The sequence below is a fragment of the Cupressus sempervirens genome, chromosome 4, assembly GCF_028749045.1.
Source record: "Cupressus sempervirens isolate cs-2001-9-10 chromosome 4, ASM2874904v1, whole genome shotgun sequence".
NCBI classification, from domain to species: Eukaryota; Viridiplantae; Streptophyta; class Pinopsida; order Cupressales; family Cupressaceae; genus Cupressus; species Cupressus sempervirens.
In genome coordinates this window covers 637,466,009-637,492,215 of record NC_143121.1, presented here as the reverse complement: position 1 = coordinate 637,492,215, position 26,207 = coordinate 637,466,009, and the positions used below count along the sequence as shown (strand labels likewise).

Genomic DNA, 26,207 nt, shown 5'->3' with positions numbered 1-26,207 from the left:
AATGAGGAAGGCCAAGTTTGCTAAAAGTGATCAGATAGAGAAACCTAGAAGTGAAGGAAAAAACATAGCAAATTAGATAAGGAGATCAAATTCAGACAAGGGAGAGAGAAGATATGTAATCAACTTCATAAGAGAAAACTAAAGGATCAAGTAGTGAGACATTATAACTAGTATATCAGGGAAAATCACTTAATAGAGTGGTTTTAATAGACCTAGTTAAACCTCCTAATAGAGTGCTTACTTCGTTGTAAGTTTAAATTCTTTAATCAAGGTAGACCTAACAGTCTTGTAAATCTTTTAACTGAGCATACCCCTCATAGGGTAGATCATCATAAGTGATCAAATTTGTAGTCCTAATAGGAAAATTGGTTACTGTAGTAGTGGAGATTTGTGGGTGTCATCCCCACCCCAATTTTACCTTCACCTTCGAGGATTTCTAAGTAACCAAAATCTTTGTGCTATGCATTTACATTTTCATGTTGATGGATGTCATGCATTGTTAGATTTCTTTCAGTTTTATAGTTCATGAGTATATGGTATATGATCTAAGATATGAGATGGATTGGGAGTGAATTCATTTAACATGTTATTTTGTTCAAGATGTTAAAAGTTTTACAAATCTTGATTCAACCCCCCCTTAGTATCTTGCTTCCCAATAAGGCTTCCAACATACATGACATCAATGCCAAGGGAGAGATGAAATATTGAAGAAAGGCATATATTTTAGATTAAAAGAACCATGGGAACAAGGTTACAGGTGTGGAAAAGGGAGACAAGTCCATAGAATTGAAGCAATACAAGATAAAGAAACACCATATAGGAAAATAAAGTATGATCACAAAGATCTCAATAACATTCAAGTGAAAGACCAATTGACATTTGAGGAGGTTAAATCCTAAATATGACAAGAAACTAAGGAAGTTGTGTTAGCAAGTAACACCAAATGAAAATTAATATATTTATGTAAATGTAATTTATTGTTAAATAAAAAAATAATGAACTTTGATTAAAGACATTCTTGGTGAGTGTCCAAATATGGTTTCGACCATCTTGGTGAGCGTCAAGTCTTGATCAAGGACATTCTTAGTGAGTGAAAAAGCTTGATTGAGGGAGATTCTTGGTAAGTGTCAAGGCTTGATGGGATATTCTTGGTGAGTGTTAAAGTACGGTTTAGACTTTTTTGGTTAGCATCAAGGCTTGATGGGACATTCTTGGCTATTGTCAAAACATAGTTTATAGTCATTCTTGGTGAGTGTCAAAGCTTGATCAAGAAATATTCTTGGTGATTTCCAAACTTAATAATGACATTCTTAGAGTGAAGTAATACTTAATGGGGAAGAACATAAGTGCTACAAAAAATTAGGATAAGTTTTATCTTTTTGAAAATTGTTAGTAAGCTTTTAAATTAAATAATATGGAAATAGTTTCAAAGTTGATGTTTCTACGAAGGCATTACAATTCTAAACTAAAGTTGAAATTTTCATTTTAGAGTTAGTCAAAGTTCCAAGGCAAGATGATCTCAAAGGAGTGTTGAAGAATCCCCTTACGTTGAACTGGTAATTTCTTGAGGACAAGCAATTTTGGGAAGAGTGGATTGTCATAACCCCTACTAAAATGAAATAGTTATAAATGATTAAAATAATAAATAAATATCTAATAAAAATATAATAATAAGGGAATATACTATTACATTAATGAGGGGATGAAATCATTGAATAATATTGAGTTGGATAAAAAAAATTTAAAAAGATTGGGCAATAGCGAAAAACCTTTGTCATCACAACACCTTGATTGTGCTATACAAATCATCCCATATGGCGGGGGGGGAAGAGTTGTCATTGAATAACAGCATTTATATAATAAACAAACATATGTTAGTATTTGAATACACTCTATTTATATATTCAAATCTGATGCAGGAGCATCTTGGTCTTGGAGGAATCTTGCATCAACCAAAAATATGTCTTATTTTTTGTCCCAATCTATTGTTTGTAAAGTAGTCGTTGTTGCTTGCAATTTTGTTCTATGCACAGTTAATGCCATGCAAAGGACTTATTCTAGATCTTCATCATAAGTGTGCAAGCTCTAATCATTCATATGTTTTGAGTTGTGTGTCATTCTTTGTGGTAATTATTTCCTATGATTCTTTCTCGGGAGGCATGTTATTTATTTTAGTGTGGTTTTGTAAGTCATGTTGGCTTGTTGTGAAGTTAGGAGCCAACTCCTCGGACACATGTAGATCCGCCTTAAAGTATGTGTCCCTTCATGTTTATATTTTCTTTCTTTTTGGTTTACACCTCCAAGGATGGAGCTATAATGTAATTAAATGTCTGACTAGTTGACTTGTGGCATAGTTTGCTAAATAAGAAGCTTGGCTAGTGGTGGTTCATCATTAGTAGCAATAGGAGGAAATTGAAAAAGAAGATAAGAATGTGAATATGGATTCTTATTCCATAATTTTATTGTATATGGCCTTAACTCGAAAGGCCTCACAATTGAACATGTTGTTTGATTTCTTCTAATAATTACAAAAGTGTCGCGACTAGTTATCATGCCTTATGTTCAACGTGTTGCTTATTAATTACACTCGAGTAAAAGTATGGAATCTTGCCTTATGTACATTGGTTTATATGTTTCTTCCATGTGTAACTTTGCGCAGGGGATGTTTGTAATCTTAATTTGGGTTGTTACTGCTTAAGACTGCCTTATCCCTATGTCAAAATCCAATTAGTAATAATATATATTTTTTGAAACTATAATAATATTGATAATATCATCAATTTATTATTAACCATTGATATAACTAACCAAATATTTAATAAATCATAATCTAAATATAAAGTATGATTACATCAACTACTTTATAAATAGATATCCCCACCCTTGGATTGGTAGGGTCGTGTAAAATGAAGTGTGATTTTCTTTAAACACTTTGCCTCACTTCTAAAGTTGCCTCCATTAATACCTGAGGGTTCCACATGAATGGAGGTGATGTTGCCACCTAATGCTCGACTGCATGCTTAATAAATATTGTCATCCAAAGGCATAAGGGGATATACGTGGATGAATGGAGAAGAAGAATATAAACCCAAAAGGGATAAGACATCATAAGAGGATGACGATAGCATCAAAGTCATAAAGAAGATAGATGGTTAAACATACACGAGTAACTGATGAGACTTGGGAAGAAACAATAAGCACGTGCCATATTGAATTCATAGTTAATTAATCAAAGTTAAGACATTCAAATATCTATTAACCAATCAATGCTTGGAGCATAAAGGAGAATATGAAGCGAGGGATTAAAAAGGCATTGAGGGAATATAGGGAAAGTTAGAAATAATAATAAAAAAGGTGCAATTAAAGATATTAAGCCATACTTAGTATTGAAGGGGAGAATATAAAGATACTAGACCCTATTCTTATATATCAAAATAATCATAATGTGAGAGCTTGCATATTTGTCAATGAATTGACCTCATTTATATATACACACATTTTTAAAGAAAGAAGTTTTAATTAGATATTTAAAAATCATTTGCAACATCTAACATCTTAAGTGCGAGACATAATCAAATCAAGGGCGAGTTCGATAGAGGACATTACAACTAGGGGGAGACTAGATCTCATTACCTTGCATGACTACTATTGGAATCTCTCACCAACCAAGTAAGGACCTAGTCCATTTATCTAACCTAATTTAGTTTCTATTTGATTACATTTACTTGCTTAGTCTTAAACATGATTTATAGGAGTGCTTTTTCCGTTACATGGTTAAATCAAGTTACTAAAACTTAAAGCTATGTGGATAAAATAATTTTTTTTGTTAAAATTTTTAAATTATTGATATATAGTTAGAAAAAATATTATTAAAAGCTAATAAATTCAAAAAAGTAGTCAACCTGAAAATCACTAAAAACTCATCTAACTTGAGTGCTATCTACCTTTCTAGTCTTTAATGTGTTGAATTTACTTTTTGAGACATAAATATATTGAATTTATTGGTTCAAAAATATAGCAAACTTTTCTAAATGCATTTGAAGAGTAATGACAATTTTTTACAACTTGTGTTCATTTATTTTGGTAGATAAGAGATATGGGTTTAAGAACTAATGTTGATTTCTTATATGTATATTTGAATTACTAAATATATATATTTTGCCAATTTAATCATCTTGATCTTTAATGTCAGATGACCTTGTAATGACCATGATACCTACACACCACAATTATTAATTATTGGAAGCTAGTATTGATAAGCATGTAATAAATGCATTCTTAAATTAGAATGGTCCTAATTCTCTAACTCTTGTAATTGTGCAAATAAAAAAATTCAAATATCAAGAAATTGTAAAAGGAAATAACAACTTTCTTGAATGTCTTGGAAGCGTAATGATAGATTTTAAACAATGTTTGTTCTTAAATTTTTATAGATCACCATTAGAATTGGGGGTTTAATAATAATTGTTGTTGATCTATCTACCTGTTCGTAATTAATTTGTGACATGTAAATTTGAACTACTAATCATAGATTTTCAATACTAGTCATCTTAGTCTTTAATGTTCATACATTTTTTAATGATTATGGTCTTCACAATATTTAAAGCCAATTTTTTGTAGTCAACAGTTGTCAAATCAGCCATACACTTAGAAGTCAAAGTCAATATTGGCAAGTGTGTTGTAGGTTTACCTTTTTATGCATAGTTAATTTGTCACATGCAAATTTGAACTAATTTTTTTGGCACCGTCTACGGTGCAACTTATATGCACCCGTTTTCAATGAAAATATAAGTTCTTAAGACTATTTAACACTTGATACGAGTGCATACAAGTTGCCTCGTATCCATTGGCTATTTTTTTGAACCTTGGTATAAACTTGTACCAACAATGATATTTACAATAATTAGAGACAAATTTACTCAGTTAACTTGTCAAATAAGTGAATTAGCTTGTCCTTCAACTTTTGGTATTGTGGAAAGTCTTATTTAGATAATTCATTTGAAGGATTAATACAAGTCTTCAATTGCTTTGGGTATGAAGCTTTTTCGTGCAATGATTTCTCTACGTAATTTTTGAGTTACAATTTATAGTTATTATTAAATATGTTGGACTAACCCCAACATTCTCCTTCAGAATTCAACACGTCTAAAACGTGTAATATATTTCTAAGTCTAGTGGTTGTATCTGATATTAACAAGTTGATCTTTTGATATAACCCAGCCCTAACTTACAACAAATTCTTTTCTATTTATAATCTATTTCTATCTATTTCTTTAAATGCATAGAACCAACCATATTTTAACTTTAAATTCTATTCAATTTTCAACAACAATTATAAAGTGACAACAAAAACTGGAATTAACAAGCTTACAAGCATCGTAGATGGAAATAATATATATATATTTTAATATTGACGTATTTAATTCTTAAATTACAATACTAACTAATTCCCAACCTGCATTAATTGCAAACAATACAAATCCATACAAATCTCTTGAACAATTCCGCAACAATTACCACCTTGGCTCTTAAAAGCCAATCTGCCAAGCCACATTCTTCCTCATGAATGTGCATCTAACAATTCATATACAACTCAACAACATTCCAACTACTATAAATCGATTAATGCAAGAGGAAGTAGTTAAATATACAACTCAACAACATTCCAACTACTATAAATCGATTAATGCAAGAGGAAGTAGTTAAATCCAATTTAAAGCTTACAGCTATATGTCGACTGTTAGCCTATAAGTTGTATTCATACATTAACAATAAAGTCGACCTTAATCACCCATTAATTATAAAAGGCACCCACCATTCAATTTTTTTCCTCTTATAGCTCCTGTGTTCAGCTTCTTTCATACACCAAATTTGCTTCCTTCATAACTCATATTTCAACATCGGTTCAGACTGGTCATGGAGCAGGGCAGAGGTCCTTTATTTGGGTGGCCTTGGGAAAGGCTTAACAACTACAAGGTGAACAATTAGATTTCTCATACTCATGTTTTGTTTCATTTTCCATTCATTGTGTTCTTGTGGGTTTATTTCCTTGTGTTGTTGTGTGCTTACTTCATTGCGTGCTTGTGGATTTGTTTCGTTGTGTTCATACTCTTGTTTTGCAATTTGTTCTTCCATTCTTTTTGTGCTTATTTCATTCTGTTCTTGTGTGTTTACTTCTTTGTTTTATTGTGTGTTAGTACTTTCTGTATGCACCATTAGTGTTCAAGGCAGCAGATGAAATATGGGGAAATGGGGGAGAAGGCTATTGGTTTGTGCACATTCTTGTTATAACCTTCTTAAGATCTTTTCTCTACCAAGTTTGGCAGTCTTATTCCAGAGCTGAATTCCTCTCACGAAGACATCAAATCCACTGGAATTCCGTGGATTTCGATCAGGTCGATAGAGAATTTCACTGGTTAGTATGTTCATTCATGTTCTAGATTCTAAATATAATTGTCGGCATGTAACATATTTGTAGTTGATCTGGCATCACATGATTTATTGCATCTTAGATTGGAAGAAAAAATTTCATCTAATTATAAGTAGTTAAAATTCAATTAAGAGTATAATATTGTTCGATAGACATTAAATCAACAGGAACCATAACAACTTATGGAAATGAAAGAAGCTCAACTACTAGTTTGGTTTCTGGAATAGGAAGAGAAAATTTGGAATACATTTTCTATTTTCCATTTGGTTCGTCAATTAGAATAGGAAATAGGAATACATATTCTCATTTTGCCTGTAAAATGAGCTTATACCCATTCCAAAAAATAGCTGTTATTGGAATAGCCATTCCTATTCCCAATATGCATTCCTGTTTTCTATTCCTATGCTTGCAATCAAATATGCATTCCTGTTTTCCATTCCTATGCTTGCAATCAAATGAGCCAATCTGAAAGCCAAATCTATAGGAATTTATTTCAAAGTGTTAACTGTTTGATACATTAAATTGCTTTGTATGTACAATTACAGGGACAACTATATGATATTACAAGCATGGCTGGCAACTGTGGGACACAAATTGGTTCCTGGGCTTGTGGGCATGCTTCCCATGTGGAATTCCAGAGGGGTTTTAACAGTTTTGTTGTTGCATATGGGCCCAACAGAGCTACTTTATTACTATTGTCATAAGGCTTTTCACAAGGGTTATTTGTTTCAAAATTACCATTATCTTCATCATCAATCCACTAGAACTGAACCCTCTACAAGTAAGTAAGCTTAGTTTACAAATTCAGCAAGTTATACTTAATTACTTGATTCTTCCTAGATGCTTGCAGGATATGCATCCTGTACATGTCGATGCTCATGCAACGAATCCACCAAGCATCCACAGGCCCAGGATGCGCTTCTTGCTAGAATCGGGAAAGCATCCAAGCTCATCCAAGAAACCGAAGCGAAAAATCCATTCTCACCACAAAAATCACTTATATGTCTATTTCAGCATGTGCCATATTGCTATAACTATTGTGTATCATGCTATGAAATGATTTATTTTTGTATATTTCTTTCATTTCTCTGTAAAGAAATGAAAGAAATATACAAAAATAAATCATTTCATAGCATGATACACAATAGTTATAGCAATATGGCACATGCTGAAATAGATGTATAAGTGTGTGTAGATGTATCCAAACACATCCAAAATTGAAATAAAAAATTTGCCCATTGATGCATCTGTTTCTCACATCCACATCAGCATCAACACCGGCAACTTAGCTTAATTACAGTTTTTTAGTTTAGCATGTTTATTGACGTGGCCCTGGGGATGGTATGTTATTTGCAGGTGGGACAAGCAGTTTCTTGGAGCATTTGGTAATGGTGGCTTTGATGAGCATTCCAATTGGTGCAGCAGCTGCCACGGGAGAGGCATCCATTGGCATGTTTTATGTTTATCTTCTAGGGTTTGATTTCCTCAAATTTATGCAACATTCTAATGTGGAGGTGGTTCCAATTTGGCTTTTTGATAAGCTTCCATTTCTTAAATATCTCATCAGCACGCCCTCGTAAGTACACTCATTCATTATGTTTGTTTGAGCTGGTTTCATGAGTAACCCATTGGCATTTTTATATCAAGTTTTCTTTTCGTAAGGAAAATTTAGTGTCATTTTTTGTATATTTGATAATAGATATATAAATTGTTAACTTTGGATATGATATTAAATAAGTTGTAAAAGAGACAAAGTGTGCATCAGCCATGGTCTAATACAATATGGTATTGTGAGAGAAGTGCAGAATGACTCTTCACATGTATTCACAGTTTTACAATGTGGTATATAAAGACATTCATTTTGCACTTCTTACATAAGACCACACTTACCATGGCCAATGCACCCTAAATCTCTTTTGCAACTGGTTTTGATGTTCGAGTTAAAATTGTGAACAATGAAATCAGAATTTCAAATTATTGTTATGAATCTGAATTAGTATTATTGTTATTATTACACTAATGCTCTATTGCCATAATTTGTTTTATTACTGATAGACTGTTGTTAGAGAGTCAATTCAAAACTTGATAATCAATGAAATGTTAATATTTCAAATTTTAATCATTTGACATTTGTTTTATTACTGATAGACTGCTGTTAGAGAGTCAATTCAAAACTTGATAATCAATGAAATGTTAATAATTCAAATCTTAATCATAAATTAAATAGTATGCAAACCCAGATAACGGACCAGCATGTGATATTAATTCTAAATGTTCATTTCAATATTTGAATGAGGCTTAAAAGGAACATTATAAACTTTTATCTCATCTCAGGTACCATTCTGTCCATCACACCAAATTGGATTGCAACTATTGCCTCTTTATGCCTTTATATGACTATCTTGGAGGAACAATGAACAGAAAGGAGACCTCCATTCTCCATTCAAAGTTGAGAACCCAAGGTGGGTGTGTCACTGGATTTCAATAACTACAACTCAAGTCTATAATCCTCAAAAATAACAAATGCCAAGCTGGTTTTTGGATCAATTCCTGAATTATTTGGATTGTTGAAATGTGAAATATTTAATCAGGCAGATCATATTGGATGCAGGGCAGGAGAGAAAAGTTCCAAATACTGTATTCTTATGTCATTTGGTGCACTACCTTCACACTCTTCATCTTCCTTATTTTGGGAGAACATTCGCTGCAAGGCCATGTACTTATGGAGCATGGTATCTATGGATCTACTTGCCACTTATCTGGATTGGTTTCCCAATTACATCGTTTTTGGCATATGCTCATGCAATTTCCAAGTATCATATCGAGGAATCATTTTTTGTAGAGACTTGGGGCATACCAAAAACGGGTTTTCAGGTAATAATTTGATCTTACAATCATCTAATTATAATGATTCTCAAACATCATTCAGTTCAATAATCAAAATTATAGATAAAAGTGATCAATTTCTTTTGATTTTCTTTATAGCAATATGGAAAGCTACCATACATGTTCTTCATCCCAAGGTTTGCTTAATTCAAAAAGAAATTTGATATAAAATATATTGGGTGCTGCAGTTTTTCCTTCCATTTGGAAAGAAGCATATTAACAAGCTTATAGAGGATGCAATCCTGGGTGCAGACAGATTAGGAGTGAAAGTCTTTACACTTGGAGCTTTAACTAAGGTGCCATTTCAGTGAGAAGACTTTTTTCATTATAGTAACATTGTGTTGTGTTTTTACTTTTAGACTAAATGGTATGTATCAATATTTGAATCATATTCTATAATCTATTATAAGATATCAGAAAATTCAAGAACAAGAAAACATTCCGATTGTAGATTACAAAATTACATTAACAGTTATATTTAGAAACAACAACCATTGTAGATTGTAGAAAACTGATACCATTATACGGATTTCCTTGTCATTCAATGCAGAATGAGGTTTTGAATGGAGGAGGTGAATTGTTTGTGAGGAGGAACCCTAATCTCTCAATTAGAGTTGTGCATGGCAATACATTAACAGCAGCTGTACTTTTACATGAACTTCCAGAAAATGTTGATCAAGTGTTTCTATCTGGATCAACATCCAAAATTGGCAAGGCTATTGCTCTTTATCTCTGCAGGAAGAGAGTCAGAGTTTTGGTGAGATCACTTCTATATTGAAATCGTTCTCTACTGAAGTGTAATATACAACTGCATGATAAATATGATAACGTTTTTCACATTTTGGCAGATGCTTACTGCTTCTCTGGAACGCTTCAAAGCAGTTAAAAATGAAGCCCCTGCTGAATACAGAGATTATCTGGTTCATTCTTCCTCGTATGAAGGAGGCAGTAGATGCAAGGTATGTCTTGTCAACTCTATCAAATGATTCGATCACCATTAGTCTCTACAGTTGCAAAAGAAAGGTTATTAAGTTTCTATAGATTTAGATTTTATTTTATTCCTTTAAAGGCATCTAGTGAAAGACTAGCTAAGGGTGTAAGAGAGGTAGAGGGGAGGTGAATGTTAGCTTTTGCAATAATGGTACAAGAGATGGTAATAAAGTTTAGGGTCATATTGCAATAATGTTTAACAATCAAACTCTAAAAATTTAGGAAGCAGAAATAGAACCAAAAGGAGAGGCAAATCCAAAGTAAGAGAAAAGTAGGTATGTTTCCAACAAGTTGAGGAAGATACTCCACAAACTCTAGATGGATTTCTTAATATTGCTAAGAAAAAATTATAATGGTAAAAGGGCAAATTCAATTTAGAATACATTAATGGCTGAGCACTGGATTATGGATTATATGATAACAAATATTCTTAATAAAAGGAAATTGTTCAAATATTGATCACTTAAACTCAATTATGTTTCTGAATAGATAAGCAGCAAGAGGGTAGTGGTCCATGGTGTAATTGTAACTAGAGTATTAGTAGCATATTAGTAGTAGCTAGCACATTAACAGCAAAACAAAACAACCATTTTTTGTCTCTATTACAAACATAAAAACCAGAGTGTTTTGGAAAAGAAATTAAAACTAGTAGCATCATACTTAACCAAATAGTTAAAGTAGGAGATGAGCCGCACAGGGCCATTAAAGATAATAGTCTTTTTAAACATACTCTCAAAGCCCCTAAAAATACTAGTAACTAAGGACCAAAAAATAGAAAAAGCCATAGTATCAAAACTCCTAGAGCTGTCGTGAACTAGATACCAATAAATAGGAAATCCCATAAACACTAAGGGGATCATGAGGAGGGGTAGAGGGGTAGTGTCTTCATTTGCCAGGGGCGGGGAGACCTATTTTTTCTCATTGGACAAGTGTTTGGATGAATTATGAGTGGCATGAACAATAGACTCATCAAAACTCAAGGACTCGTTGTTCTTGACGACCTATTTACACTTTTCCTTAGAAATTTTATTAGACTTACGGGCACCAGGGGTTTCAATACAATCCTCCAACTCCATAGTGTACACTTCATGTTTGCATTTTTTTTGTTGGTTTGGCATGGGTGGGGGGCTCTCAACTTTTTTCTTGTTATTTTTGGACTTAGGAGGTGAAACAAACTCTTTCTTTGGAGGGTTTTTTATCATCCTTATCCTACTAGTCCCAAATTGTTGGGTGCTAACATCCTAGGTCGAGCTAGATTGGGGGCAAAGAGAAAGGTAGAACTTGTAAAGCCTAAACCTAAGGCCCTGAGTTAGAATGATGAACTCCTTGCCAAACCCTTTGGCTTCCTCAATGGGCTCAACATTACTTCCAGGGAATGAAGGACATAAAAAGGAATGGAAATGAGGTCATTATTTCTAAGATGATTTAGAATTGATAGAAGTAATAAATAGTAAATTTACCTTCCAAAATGAAATACTTCATGATGATATGGAAAAGTTGGAGCTAGGTGCCAAGGAGATCCTCTCTACTATAACCACCTTCTTTTTGATAGGTTGCTCCAACATGGGTCAAAAGAAACAATTAATATTGTCATGGTAAGAACTTTTGCTAGTTTTCTTTCACTTGGGTCCCTCAATGGAAAGCCTTGTTGCCTTTGCAATGACATCCTCATTTATCTCAAAGCTAATGTTGTTCATCATGACCCTGCAGTCGTTCCAAGAGGACATAAATTACTTGGACACAGTCTCATCATACCCATCACACATACTCTCCATGAAGGGAAGAATGCCTCTTTTGTGAAATTAAAAACATCACTTTAGGGCTCTTCCCAAAGGATTCATTGATTTTTTTGCTCAATACAAAGCTTATCACCACCCATGTCAAATAATTGCATAGTAACATACAAATTCAAAATGTTAGCATCGATGGAAAAACAAAACCCTCTTAATTCCAAGTTGAAGCCCAAAGTGTCTTTTCATATAAAGATGGTTGGCATAACTCCTGTAATTGCCATAATTATGGGCATTATGAAGCTTAAACCTCTTGTTAATCATTAGATGCTAGCACACATGTGAACTTTTAATATAAAAATTTCTAGTGATTTTGCAGGATCACCAAATCTTATATTGCCTTTGTACATGGGAATGCATATAGAGTTATAATTATTACAAGGACATCCAAGGGATTCATAACATGTCATGAAATTATCATTCCCACTTGTAAGATTTTTCTAGATCATTATTTCCTCCGTCCATGTCACCATGATGTACCAAAAACACGTCCTATTTGGTATAGGCCTTCAAGTTTGAATCAAAATATTTGAAGGGGGACAATTGATGTAACTCTTATGATTAAAGAAATCATGGCCCCAACCCCTATCACTATTATGGGAGGTGTCAAACATGGCAACTATTGTTGATGATGTGTTCCTCCTACCTTAACAAGCTCATGGTAATTGGTAGCTAATTGTCAGCACTCCAACATCTAAGGCCATCCAAATGCAAACCAACTGGAGCCATAGAGTTTTCCATGCCATTGTCTCCTTGACAAATATGGCCAACTCTTATTTCTACAAAATTGATGTAGCGGGAGATGATATTGATGCAAGGAATGATGGGTAAAGTAAACCAATAACTTACTAGTCACCATGCTAGAGTATACACACGGAAGCCAACACAAACATGGAAGAACAACACTTTATAATGATTCTAATGCAAGTATACTAAGACAATCTCCATACGATGTGCCAGGTGTAAGGCCCACGTGGTTACAACCATATACTACATAATTACAATCACTGATCTTAGAATTTCAGACTTATTGAGCCAAAATCATGTTATCCTTCTTCTAGTATCTTAATTATAGTTACTTACTCTAATCCTAGATCTCAAGTATATAGTCATCAAAAGCACAAGTTGGCCTATCAGATACAATTCTTGCAAAATATAGGTTCTTCCCCAAAGGGGAAATCAATGACCACATAATTACAAAAACTAAAATTTGTGGAAACAAAGATATGTCCACATGTGATCCAAGAAGAGATCCCTAAGGTTGTGGAAAACCTTGAAACCACAAAAAACCTTGCAAAAGAAAATAACCGCACATTACTCAACATGTTAGGATTTGAAACATGCTTCGAGCAAAAAGAAAAGATAACTCTTTGGCAAGATGAAATGAAGTTCCATGAACACAAAAGAGTGACCCATGATAGGTTCATGTTAAGATGCAAACTGCATGGAAAGGAAGAACTTGAACAATAAGAATTGTTCCTAGAATAGTAAATGGGAATACAAAATCATAAATATTTCTAGTTAATGCAAGATTTCTAAAGAACCCAATATGCTTCTACATCAGATATCAAGGAGGATAGAGTTAACTTTCCATCTAGCTTGGCCCATGCCTTGGACAACCTCCATGATGATTTTAGAATCACCTTCAATTTCCATCCTTGTGATAGCCCTAGAGGTGGTAATTTTTAGCCCCATAATAGAGTCATTCCCTCACCTTGGTTGACCATGTGTTCCTTTAGAAGACCATCATAGACATCTCTGAGTTGGCCATAGTGAATTCTTACAATCTCGCCCCCAATCTTCTCATTTTGATGGTAGCATGACCCAAGAACATAATGGAAACAACAGAAAAGGGAAATTATATTAACTGAGAAATAAGCTAGTACAAACAATATAGGAAAATAAACTTCAAAACATGCCCTAAGGGCTTACAATAGCATAAATCTGGAGATAATTTCTCCTTATGGTACCTCCTCTCAAACTCCACTCCGAACTGCCTTTTACAATGCCAAAAATCTCCTTAAATAGACCCCAGAGGGTTAAGGACTAGGAGTACATTCTAGAAAGTGCTAGTAGGCATCCACCGACCAAATAGAAGGTTCCGGAAGCTGCGTTAGAAGTCGGTACAATTCTAGAAGAATCCAGAAATGGTAACCGAACTTTCGGGAGGCATAACTTTTGAACCATAGCTCTGATTGACGAACCGTTTACATTTTTGGAAAGCTCTCGAAGTGCTCTATAGCCCTATGGACTAGCTTTTCTTGTCCCCCATTTTTTGGCCCTTTTCGAGGTCATTTAATGCCCCTAACCTGACTTCAAAGCATTCTTAGGGGGTCTCCAAAACCCAAAAAATTGCAATAACTTTCAAACCGTGGGGCCTTTTGACCTGATTCTTTTTCTGGAATGCTCTAAATCACAATTAAATTCATCTGGTCAATTCACACCTTCTAGGTCACTAGAATGATGGCCAAATTGCATGCTCCTATTTTTTTGGGATTTTCAAACGCATTGATAGTGGAACTGTGAGAGTTGGAACCTTTATTTGACCCAAATGGGTATCCAAAAATGTAAAGACATGAAACAAAAACTAAGTCTAAGTACATTTTTTTGGGTGACACAGGATTGCCCTTATACCTCTGGATGCTCCTGCATCAGACACCCAGGGTAGATTGAAAAGTGACCCTGTCACTTTATGGATGGTAGAGGCAATCCAAAATGGGAAACCTCAGCTACTAAAATCCAAGTTGAGTCCTCGATTGGCTGTCCTTTCCATTTGACCAAATACTCTTCATACTGCCTGTTTTTGGTACTCCTACCCACACGATGATCTAGAATGTCTTCTATCTCCTCCTTCTTAGAAGCAGGAATCGAACATGGCTCTAACACCAGCTCCTCATCTGCACCATCATCATGATATTCTGTTAAATATGCAATGTTGAAAATGGGAGAAATCTGAATACCATCTGCCAGCTCTACTTCATATGCATTTCCTGAGTCATGTTTCTTCAAAATTTTGCAGGGGCCAAATTTCTTCATTTTCAGCTTGTTGTAAGTACCGGCTGGAAATCTTTCTTTTCGTAAGTGTACCATGACTAAATCTCCTACTTGGAATTCCTTATGTCTTCTCCTTTGATCAGCCCTAGCTTTATACTCTTGATTCATCTTGGTTATGTGTGCCTAAACCTCCTCATGTAGACGCTTGATATGTTCAGCAAATTCCTCAGCTTCAGCACTTGTCCTCTCCCCTTGTTCTATCTTCCTCAGCTCTAGTGCAGTCCTTGGGCTATTCCCATATACAATTTGAAATGGTGATTTTCCAGTACTCCTATTTATAGAGTTATTATAAGAAAATTCTGCCTGTGGTAGAATCAAATCCCATCCCTTGGGCTTATCCCCAACTAAACATCTCAACAAATTTCCTAGACTTCTGTTTACCACTTTTGTTTGGCCATCAGTCTGCGAGTGATGCGTGGAACTGAATTTCAAGTCTGTTCTCAACTTTTTCCACAATGTCCTCCAGAAATACCCCAAAAATTTAGTGTCTCTGTCAGAAACTATACTCGTTGGAAGACCATGTAGTCTTACCACCTCTTTGAAAAACAAGTCTGCAATATGGACATCATCATGAGTTTTGTGGCATGGAATGAAATGTGTCATTTTGGAGAACCTATCAACCACCACGAATACTGAGTCATTACCCCTTTGTGTCCTTGGCAATCCAAGAACAAAATCCATACTTATGTCCTCCCATGGCCTTGATGGAATAGGCAATGGCTGATATAGACCAGTATTGTGACTAAACCCCTTGGCAACTTGACAAACTTGGCAACTTTGTACGAACTTCTTCACATCCTGTGAAATTTGAGGCCAAAAATAATGTTCTCTAAGAATGGAAATGGTCTTATCTCGACCAAAATGTCCTACCATACCTCCACTGTGTTTCTCCTTAATCAGATTTTCCCTCATGGAACTCCTTGGAATGCACAATTGACTACCTCTGAACAACATGCCATCTTGAATCAAATAATCTAACCACTTGGTTCTATCTACAGCAACAGGCTCTTTACAAGCTTTCCATGCTTCAGCAAAATCAGGATCCTCGGGGTACAAATTCTTGAGTTCATCAAACCCAACTACTTCAACCTGCATTACTGTAAGCAGTGACTGTCTCCTACTCAGTGCATTTGCAACCCTGTTAGATTTTCCACTTCTATGCTTCAACACAAATGTATAACTCTGCAAGAATTCTACCCACTTCATATGCCTCTGATTCAATTTACCTTGGCTATTTAGGTACTGTAATGCCTGATGATCAGTATACAAAACAAATTCCTTTGGCAATAAATAGTGCCTCCATTTCTTTAAGGCCTAAACTATTGCATAGAATTCTTGATCATAAACAGAATACTTCTTCTTTGCATCATTCAATTTTTCACTAAAATATGCAATAGGCTTACCTTCTTGGCTTAATACAGCCCCAATAGCACTGCCACTAGCATCACAATCCACCTGGAACACTTTTCTAAAATCTGGAAGTGCCAACATAAGCTGTTCTGTCACCTTCTTCTTCAGCAATTCAAAACTTCTCGTAGCTGCTGCAGTCCATTTGAACTCTTTTCTATCCCCTCTTATTGTATCAGTTAGGGGTACACATATGCCACTGAAATTCTTAATAAACTTCCTATAAAAACTAACCAGACCATGAAATGATCATACCTCAGTAGCAGACCTTGGAGTAGGCCATTCCAAGATGGCTTTTACCTTCTCTGGATCCATTTTAAGACCTTCAGGTGATATAACAAACCCCAAATAGACTAACTCCCTTTTTGCAAAGATACACTTCTTCAGATTAATTAACAGTTTCTCTTCTCTTAGCCTTTCAAGGACACTACGAATATGTAGTAAATGTTCTTCCAAAGTCTTGCTAAAAATATCATCCAAATAGACAATAACAAATTTTCCCAAGAACTTCTTAAGTACCTCATTCATGAGCCGCATGAAGGTGCTTGGGGCATTCGTCAATCCAAAGGGCATGACTAACCACTCATAAAGACCCTCCTTGGTCTTGAAGGCTGTTTTCCACTCATCTCCTTCTCGAATCCGTATCTAATGATAGCCACTCTTCAAATCTATCTTTGTGAAGTACTGAGCTCCACTCAAGCAGTCCATAATATCATCCATCCTTGGCAAAGGAAACCGGTACTTGATGGTGATCCTATTTATAGCTCGAGAATCTATACACATCCTCCATTCTCCATCCTTCTTTGGTGCAAGTACTACAGGTACTGCACATGGACTTAGGCTCTCTCGAATCAAGCCCTTCCTCAACAGCTCCTGAACCTGTCTATTTAGCTCCTCTGTTTCAGTAGGAGTCATCCTGTGAGAAGCCTTGTTAGGCAAACTAGCTCCTGGAATCAGATCTATCTGATGACTGATTTGCCTTACTGGTGGCAATCCATCTGGAACATTATCAGAGATAATATCTCCAAATTCCCCTAGTAAATCTGAAACTTCAAATGGTATTTCACTACTACCTTCTTTATCTTTCCTAGGAATCAAAGCATAACACATATGCTGATGTTTCATGCCATCTAAAAACTTCCTTCCATCAACAAGACAAATCCTAGCACTACTACATACCTTTTCATCTTCCTTTTTCATGGGCTTCAATTTATGGCAAACTCCATCCTTTGTGAGAGAGTATGTGTTTGCATGTCCATCATGCACTGCATGTCTATCAAACTGCCATGGTCTACCCAGCAATAGATGGCAAACATCCATCGAAATAACATCACAGAGAACTTCATCATGGTAACTCCCAATTTTGAATTTTACTAAACATTGTTCACTTACCAAGACCTTATGATCATCTTTTACCCAAGAAATCCGATAGGGCTGTGGATGTTTCTCCCTCTTGAGCTTCAGCTTAGAGACCATCTCTTCTGATACCAAGTTATCAGTGCTACCACCATCAATGATCACGTCACAACATTTATCCTCACACTTGCATCTGGTATGGAACAAACTCCTCCATTGTCCTAGTTCAATCTCACCACTTAGTAGGACTCTTTCATTTACCAAGGTCTCTCCTCTTTCTGCATCCTCTGAATGTGATGATTGTGCATCCTCATCCACATGAGCAACCCTAGCTTGGCCCTCAACTCTCCTATCTGTCCTTCCTTGTCGTTGAGGGCATTCAAAGGCACGATGACCTTCTTCATTGCAATGGAAACAGGTACCACGGAAGCCTCCTCTTCCTTGTCCACGTGCTCTACCTCTTCCTCTTTGATTTCCAAAGTCTTGATCATGGGAGCGGTTGAAACCCTCATTCCTCTGGTTTCCGCTAGTACCCACATCTTCATTTTTCTTTTGGGTTTCATTGCGGCCTCCAGATGATCTACCGCTTCCCCTTCCTCCTTGACTGCGCCCTCTTTGTCTTCCTTCAAACCTTTTACTTAGCTTCTCTTCAACTCGTAGGGTAAACTGGTATGCTTCTTCAACGCTGGTCATTCTTACCAGACTTAATTCCTCCTGGATGCTAGGTCGCAACCCACTAATATAATGAGCAACCTTCTCCTTATTTGCTTCTGCGTGCCCCACTCTAATCAAGAGTTGATAAAACTCCTCTGTATATTCTTGGACTGAGCTTCCTGCTTGCTTTAACCCATGCATCTTCTTAAACAGATCAAGCTCGTAGTCCACAGGAATGAACTGCTTCTTCAATTTGTCCACCATGCGATCCCATCTTGTGATCTTCTCCTTTCCTCTTCTAAGTCTTTCCAGTTGAACCTCTTGCCACCAGATTTTGGCATGGCCTTTCAGTTTGGCCTTTGCAAACTTAACCCTATCTGGGTCCCTTATATCCTCATACTCAAAGTATTCTTCCAGTTCATTGATCCAATCGATCAACTCATCTGGTTTCAAATTTCCTGAAAATAAACCCACTTCAATTGTAGGTATTTTCCCAAACTTAGTAATGGCCCTAAAAAGCCTTTCCTCTATAGAATTCAAAACTTCCCCGTCAACTTCCTCTTCTGGTCCCATTACTTCCTCTTCATTGTCATCCTCACTGTTGTCACCTGCGGCAACATTTTCTCCTCTACGAAGCTCCTCTTGCAATGCTTGTACCTGCCTCTGGAGGGCTCTAACCTCCTCAAGATCAATAGCTCTGGCCCTTCTGCCACACTCTCTTCATGGAGGCATCTTCTAACTCGAACCCACAACCGCACAGTCCTGGTGCAAATTGCCTCACAGTCGGCGCTCTGTCTACACACTCAGGAAAACCTGCTCTGATACCACTTGATGGTAACACGACCCAAGAACAGAATGGAAACAATAGAAAAGGGAAATTATATTAACTGAGAAATAAGCTAGTACAAACAATATAGGAAAATAAACTTCAAAACATGCCCTAAGGGCTTACAATAGCATAAATCTGGAGATAATTTCTCCTTATGGTACCTCCTCTCAAACTCCACTCCGAACTGCCTTTTACAATGCCAGAAATCTCCTTAAATAGATCCCAGAGGGTTAAGGACTAGGAGTACATTCTAGAAAGTGCTAGTAGGCATCCACTGACCAAATAGAAGGTTCTGAAAGCTGCGTTAGAAGTCGGTACAATTCTAGAAGAATCCAGAAATGGTAACCGAACTTTCGGGAGACATAACTTTTGAACCGTAGCTCCGATTGACGAACCGTTTACATTTCTAGAAAGCTCTCAAAGCGCTCTATAGCCCTATGGACAAGCTTTGGTCGTCCCCCATTTTTTGGTCCTTTTCGAGGTCATTTAATGCCCCTAACCTGACTTCGAAGCATTCTTAGGGGGTCTCCAAAACCCAAAAAATTGCAATAACTTTCAAACCATGGGGCCTTTTGACTTGATTCTTTTTCTGGAATGCTCTAAATCACAATTACATTCATCTAGTCAATTCACACCTTCTAGGTCACCAAAATGATGGCCAAATTGCATGCTCCTATTTTTTTGAGATTTTCAAACGCACTGATAGTGGAACTGTGAGAGTTGGAACCTTTATTTGACCCAAATGGGTATCCAAAAATGTAAAGACATGAAATAGAAACTAAGATTAAGTACATTTTTTTGGGTGACACGGGATTGCCCTTATACCTTTGGATGCTCCTGCATCACATTTTCTCTGGTAGCACTATCAAAATTTAGCTTGATCCAATAAGGAGGGAGTGGTGTCCATCTAACTTTATCTCTTGTGACTCATTTGGAATTGTCAAATTTGTCAAGACCAAAGTGCAAGTTCTGGTCATGTGCAATGTGTTTCTCTAGAAAGGTTGGGGGTGACTTGAGACATTTCCATTTCATGTAGAAACATTCTCCTTGAGAAATTTTTTCCCTAGTTGAAAGGTGGTTTATGGGGGGGGGTGCTTCAATTTCTCTTAAAAGTTGTTGTTCCTTTCTTTCTAGATGTACCAATAGATGTGAAGGGGTATCATCTTCCAAAGTGTTTTGAGTAGGGCATGATTGAAGATGCATTCCCATTGTGAGATCCCAATTGATTATTAATTTTTTGAGAACTTGCTACCAAATGGTTGAGGCATAATCACAATGGATGAAGAGGTGGTTGATGTTCTCTTTTTCCTTGCATAGAGTGCATCTATTAGCTAGGTGTAAACCCCTTTCAGTTGAGTTACCCCATGTGAATAGTTTTCCATGCATAAGGGTACACAAAACAAATTGACTTTGGGGGTGAGATGCGGGTCCTAGCTCTTGGACCATTCTAGTGTGTCAGTGATGGTGGTGATAGTCAAGTCACAATCCAACTTGACAATGAAGAGGCCTAACATGGTAGGAAACCAAATGATCTTTTACACCTACCCAAACAAAGGGATTCTAGTCTGTTGAAGTTTGGCCATCAATTCCCTGATGAGATTGTGGACCTCTAGGTGGTTAATGATGAGGGGGAGCAAATTGGTCCATCTCCCTAGAGACATGTACTCATCCACTTTTTTTCCAAGAATATGGATTAGCAGATTATGCATGGATTGGAATCTATTTGCCTCAACTATAGCAAATACTAGGTCAAGCCATTTGTCTTTCTAAAATATGAAAATTTCCCTATTTCCTAGCTGTTATTTGATACCTTTATGAAGGAGATTTTTTCACTTGAGAATGTTGCTCCAAAATTTAATTTATTTTGCAAAGAGATCAAACTTATAAAGATGGGTTTTGACCACATTTTCTTATCCTTTGGTAGTGATTGTAGGGATTTGACAATTGAGGCTAAGAGGCCTTGGAAGGGTTATATTGTCTTTAGAATATAACTTCTTGCTAAATTATCTGATAGGGTCTCTTTCTATTTCACATTATTTTATTTTAAACTTTTAGTTATTTTCATAAATATGTGTGGTCCTATAGACAACTAGCAAAGGTTAAAGGTTAATATGTTTAGCTACTTGGATCTATTGCAATACAAGAGTGTTTCTTTTAGTGTAGATTTTGATGTTACAACTAGAGCATCCAAAATGAGACATGGATCCTTAAGCAACCAAATATTTGAGTTTGATTTCTTATTCTTTTGACAGTCAATGATCTTCTCAATATCATTCCAAAAATAAGGACTCATAGTGGAATAAGTCTAGAAACGATTTCTAGTGTATTATTTTAATCTTAGATTTTTGGTCTCTCTAAATTGGCTACAACGTGGGCTCATTGTGACCTATTATTCCAATGGTTAGGTGTGATTATTATTATCTTAAAACATTAAAATCATGTTAGATGTGGATACAACAAACCATTCTTTAATTTTGAATTTGTATGTCTTTCCCATCCAAATATCATCCTACTTTTCAAACAGTTTTGGTGGCAAAATCTTCAATATTTTACTTTGCATCTAAGACAAATTATATCAATCAATAGTTTCATTCATGGCAAAGAAGTTTTTGAAAATACTTTTTAATGTAAAGTTGCAATTAAAGCATCTCTAGAATAGCTATCTATGTTTTCCTAATTAGATCATATGTTGGATGACCTTATGTAAGAAGATACACGACTTTCTAACACTTCAATAATGATGTTCGCTTTGAAAGAAATCCATTGGAAGATAAAATTGTAGGAAAAGTGTCTGTTTAAAAGGAACAAAACTTATTCATACTTTTATATAGTGATGGTTGCTAAATAAAAAGCTAATTTAACCTGAATCATGTTTGAGGTGGATAGGAAAATGAAGTAGAGGAGTATATGATAGAAATTCATAGTGGACTACTTCTAGCTACTTATGATAGAAGGTCCCAATAAAAAATAGTGTGGGAGAGTTGCACTAACTAGAAAACATCCAAGTATTGATTGTAGAAGAGGATTTAATGAATCACTTAATTCCCTTCACCATATAGTAAAAATGAAAATGATAATGTTCTATGTTCTATTGGGAGGCCATTGGCTTAAATTTGAAAAAATTTCATAAGTCTACATGTACTTCACCTATCATTAGTACTAAAAATATAGAATATTTAGTTTATAAATGATTTCCCCCCAATATCCCTATGCAATATCTTGAATAAATTGATCCTAAGGTAATCTCTAAGAGTTTCAAATATCTCTTATTATATCTCATTAAAAATGATAGAGTTGGTTTTTTCGAAGTAACCAAATAGTAGATGGAATTTGGATCCCACTTGAGATTATATTTTGGTTTCTAAAATTAGACCAAATAGTAATAAAATTTAATATAATAAAAAACATATGAGAACCTATCATTGAGCCTCCTTTGCAAATATTGTTTTATTTTGGTTTTGGTATAAGATAGGTGCAATATTTAGTTTATGTAGTTTCTAGTGCATGATTATTAATGTTGTCTAACTAGTTATTCCAAAGGTTGTAATACCTTATGCAAGATTACCCATTAACACCTAATGCAAGAGCATCTTGGGTAAATGAGAAATCTTGCATCACCCAAAAAAATTTCTTGTTTTTGTAGCTATTTGTTATTTGCGGTGTAGCTGTTGCTACCTTGAGTTTTGTGCTATGCACAATTATCATGATGTTGAGGACTTATTTTCAATCCTTACCCTAAAAGTGCAAATGCTAATGTGTCATATTTCTTGTGTTCTATGTTGTTCTTTCTGGCCATTATTTCCTACTAATTTAATCATGAGAGGCATGTTGTTTCTTTTGGCATGATTTCCTATGATGATGTGGCATCTTGTGTAGTTGGGAACTGACTCCTAACTTTTTTTTGGACCTATCCTTAAGAGTCTGTGAAAAATTGAATTGCATTGCTTGGGTTATGGTTTACATCTCCAAGACTAGGCCTATACTATAATTAAATGCCTGACTAGCCCACCTTTGGGTTAGTTGGCAATATAAGTGCTTGGATTTGAGATAGGAAAGTAAGCATGATAAAAGATAAAATTTGAGTAGTGGCATGATCAGTAGAAGGAAGACAAAGACCACATATTTGGGATTTGATGTTGTAATTCATTGTTTAAGGCTGCAACTCAAAAGAACTCATAGTCGAGCATGTTGGTTGTTGAATATCTTATCAAATCAATCAATAAATCTATGAATCCAATGGTCTCTTTGTTGCAATTTTGTGTTTGGCTTCTATGTGTGCTCTGAGTAGGGTGTTAGTAGGTTTAAGCTGAGTTTATTCCACTTATGCCTCCTTACATCCCTACATCAACATCTTATGAATTCTCTTGGTGGGTTGGTTCCTACTTCAGATTATAAGTGATTCATTATTTTTGAGGTTGGATATGTGATCCAAGAGACTATTATCAATGTGTTTTTTTCTATCTTTCGATTTTTTTTTGGTGCAAATGGGTATTGTCTAGTTGCTACAACATTAATGAGATCAATGACTATTTATTTAAGGTTTTGAGGCTATTAAAAAATTAATATATGATAATAAAAATTCAATCAAGTTAAAATTATCATACATTGATTCAATCCCACTTATTATATTCCATGTCCTTCAATTGGTATTAGAGATAATTTCCTCAAAAGAAGCTTAGCAAATTTAGGCAGATCTAAGAGGGTGCACTCGATCACCCTAATAGACATGTTTTCAAATTGGGATCCACTTTTTGATGGATCTAACTAGTGGAATGATGGAATATTTTTCAATAACTCTAGGATTTGATGCTTGGCAATGAATTGTGACTTAATATGAAACTCTAGACAATCCATACAGAATTAGGTTGGAAAGAAGGTTTGTGAGACTAATGCAAGAGCAAGAAATGTTACTATAAGTTAATTAAATAATTCTAAGTTTTTGAAATTCATGCATTGTAAGACATGGAAGGGAATATGGGTAAAATCATATACTATTTATGAAGGAGATGAAAAATGCAAGGAAGCGAATATTTTGACTTGTAGATCTCAATTTTAAAGTCTAAAAATGAAAGAGGATGAGATGTTGTTTTCCTACTTTAGGTGGATGAGATTTTTGAAACTCTATTAAAGTGCCCAATGAAGAAAAAATAGAAAATGGTTGTGAAGAAGAGACTTAGGTCTATACCTCGAGATAGCTACAATTGAAGATACTAATGATCTCAACAAACTAACTATGGATGACTTACATGGATCCATGATTGCTTTTGAGATGAGATTTGATAATGAAAAATCATCAAGAATAGATGCTACTTTCAATACGTCCAAAAATAAATTAGGTTTCGATCTTGACAATGATAGTGAATTAGACCTTAAGGAAGCAAAGTTTGTGAGAAGATTGCCAAGAGGTTCCAATAAGTGTGATATTTTGAGATAATACTTTCAAACCATAAATTTTGAAATGAATAATCAAATTTATGTATTCTATTAAATTTTCCTAATCAAAGATTTTTTTTACTTTGAATTTTTATTTTTAATAAATATTAATTCAACATCCTTTCAAGTTTTTTTCCTTTCAAATATATAATTGTGTAGTAATATTCTTTTAGTTATGCATCAATACTTAAAGTTTGAAAATGAACAATGTTTATTTGTACTAATACTTAGAGGCCTTACTAAACAAATTCTAAAATACTAGTTAGTGCATTCTTTATAGAGGTGTTAAATGGTTCATCCAGATATTAGTATTTTAGAGAATTTAAATCAAGAATAAAATAGTGTAGTTGTAAGTATTTTATAAACATAAATGTCATGATAGTATAAGTTCATTTGTTAAAATTTTTTTTATTGCGATTACATAGAAAATAAAATATCACATTGTACCATTTTATTTAGAAGTCAATGTTTTATTTATTATTTATGAAAATTCATTTCATACTAAACCTTATTTATGATAAATATGTATGAGATATACACATCTTTTGAAAAATGATCAATGAAATTATTTTATATGAGTAATATAATATGTAAACTTTGTGCAGACATGGATTGTAGGAAAATGGGCAAGTTATAAAAATCAAAAGTGGGCACCAATGGGAACTCAATTTTATCAATTTACCTTGCCAAAGATAATTGAATTCAGGAGTGATTGCACATATAGAGATTCAATATCACTTATACTTCCACAAACAGTTAAAGGACTCAACTGTTGTGAGGTAAGATAAGTTTTATTTTATATTTTATAAGTCATGATTATTTATGAAAGACAATATCTCTCAATTATTTCACTTTCACTTGTAGTACACAATGCCTAGAAGAGTAGTACACGCTTGCCATGCAGGAGGAGTTGTTCATGCACTTGAAGGATACACGAACCATGAAGTTGGAGCAATTAATGTTGATCACATTGATCTTGTATGGAATGCAGCCATGAAACATGGATTTACTCATGTTCCACAACCTCTAGTCAAATGATTCTCTTGCATGTATACATACCATTACAATATTTTATTACAACTCTTTGAATAATATATTTGAATGGTTTATCATATTATTTTCAATTATCATCAATTATGAATTATATTATGGAGGTATAAATTTTCATTCAAACTTAAATCTAATATGAAACTAAAGAGCATAAGAGTTCACAGCTTTAACTCTTCAATATTAAAATGTTTTTTCTTAAAAAATAAAAATATAACTAAAATTGATATATAATTTTGATATTATTGAGCTTATAAATAAATATTACCACTAATAATTTAGCCTCATAAATTAATTATTTTCATAAAATATCTTTAAAAAATAATAATTT

General features: G+C 34.7%; 1 protein-coding gene across 2 annotated transcripts; it reads left to right on the top strand.

Annotated features, from left to right (window-relative positions):
* The first annotated feature begins 5,860 nt into the window (after nucleotides 1-5,860).
* Nucleotides 5,861-25,941, top strand: LOC149562854 (very-long-chain aldehyde decarbonylase GL1-1-like). Of its 2 annotated transcripts, none has more exons than XM_089823931.1 (11): nucleotides 5,861-5,976; nucleotides 6,327-6,415; nucleotides 6,976-7,211; nucleotides 7,787-8,006; nucleotides 8,765-8,892; nucleotides 9,042-9,304; nucleotides 9,505-9,612; nucleotides 9,867-10,073; nucleotides 10,165-10,275; nucleotides 25,435-25,608; nucleotides 25,694-25,941. In XM_089823931.1, exons 1-11 carry the CDS (start codon nucleotides 5,917-5,919, stop codon nucleotides 25,865-25,867), a joined length of 1,770 nt encoding a protein of 589 aa, XP_089680057.1. In that variant the 5' UTR covers nucleotides 5,861-5,916; the 3' UTR covers nucleotides 25,868-25,941. The 2 variants fall into 2 exon arrangements, with proteins under 2 accessions (XP_089680057.1, XP_089680056.1); XM_089823930.1 differs by having other exon boundaries at nucleotides 6,198-6,415.
* Nucleotides 25,942-26,207: the final 266 nt, after the last annotated feature.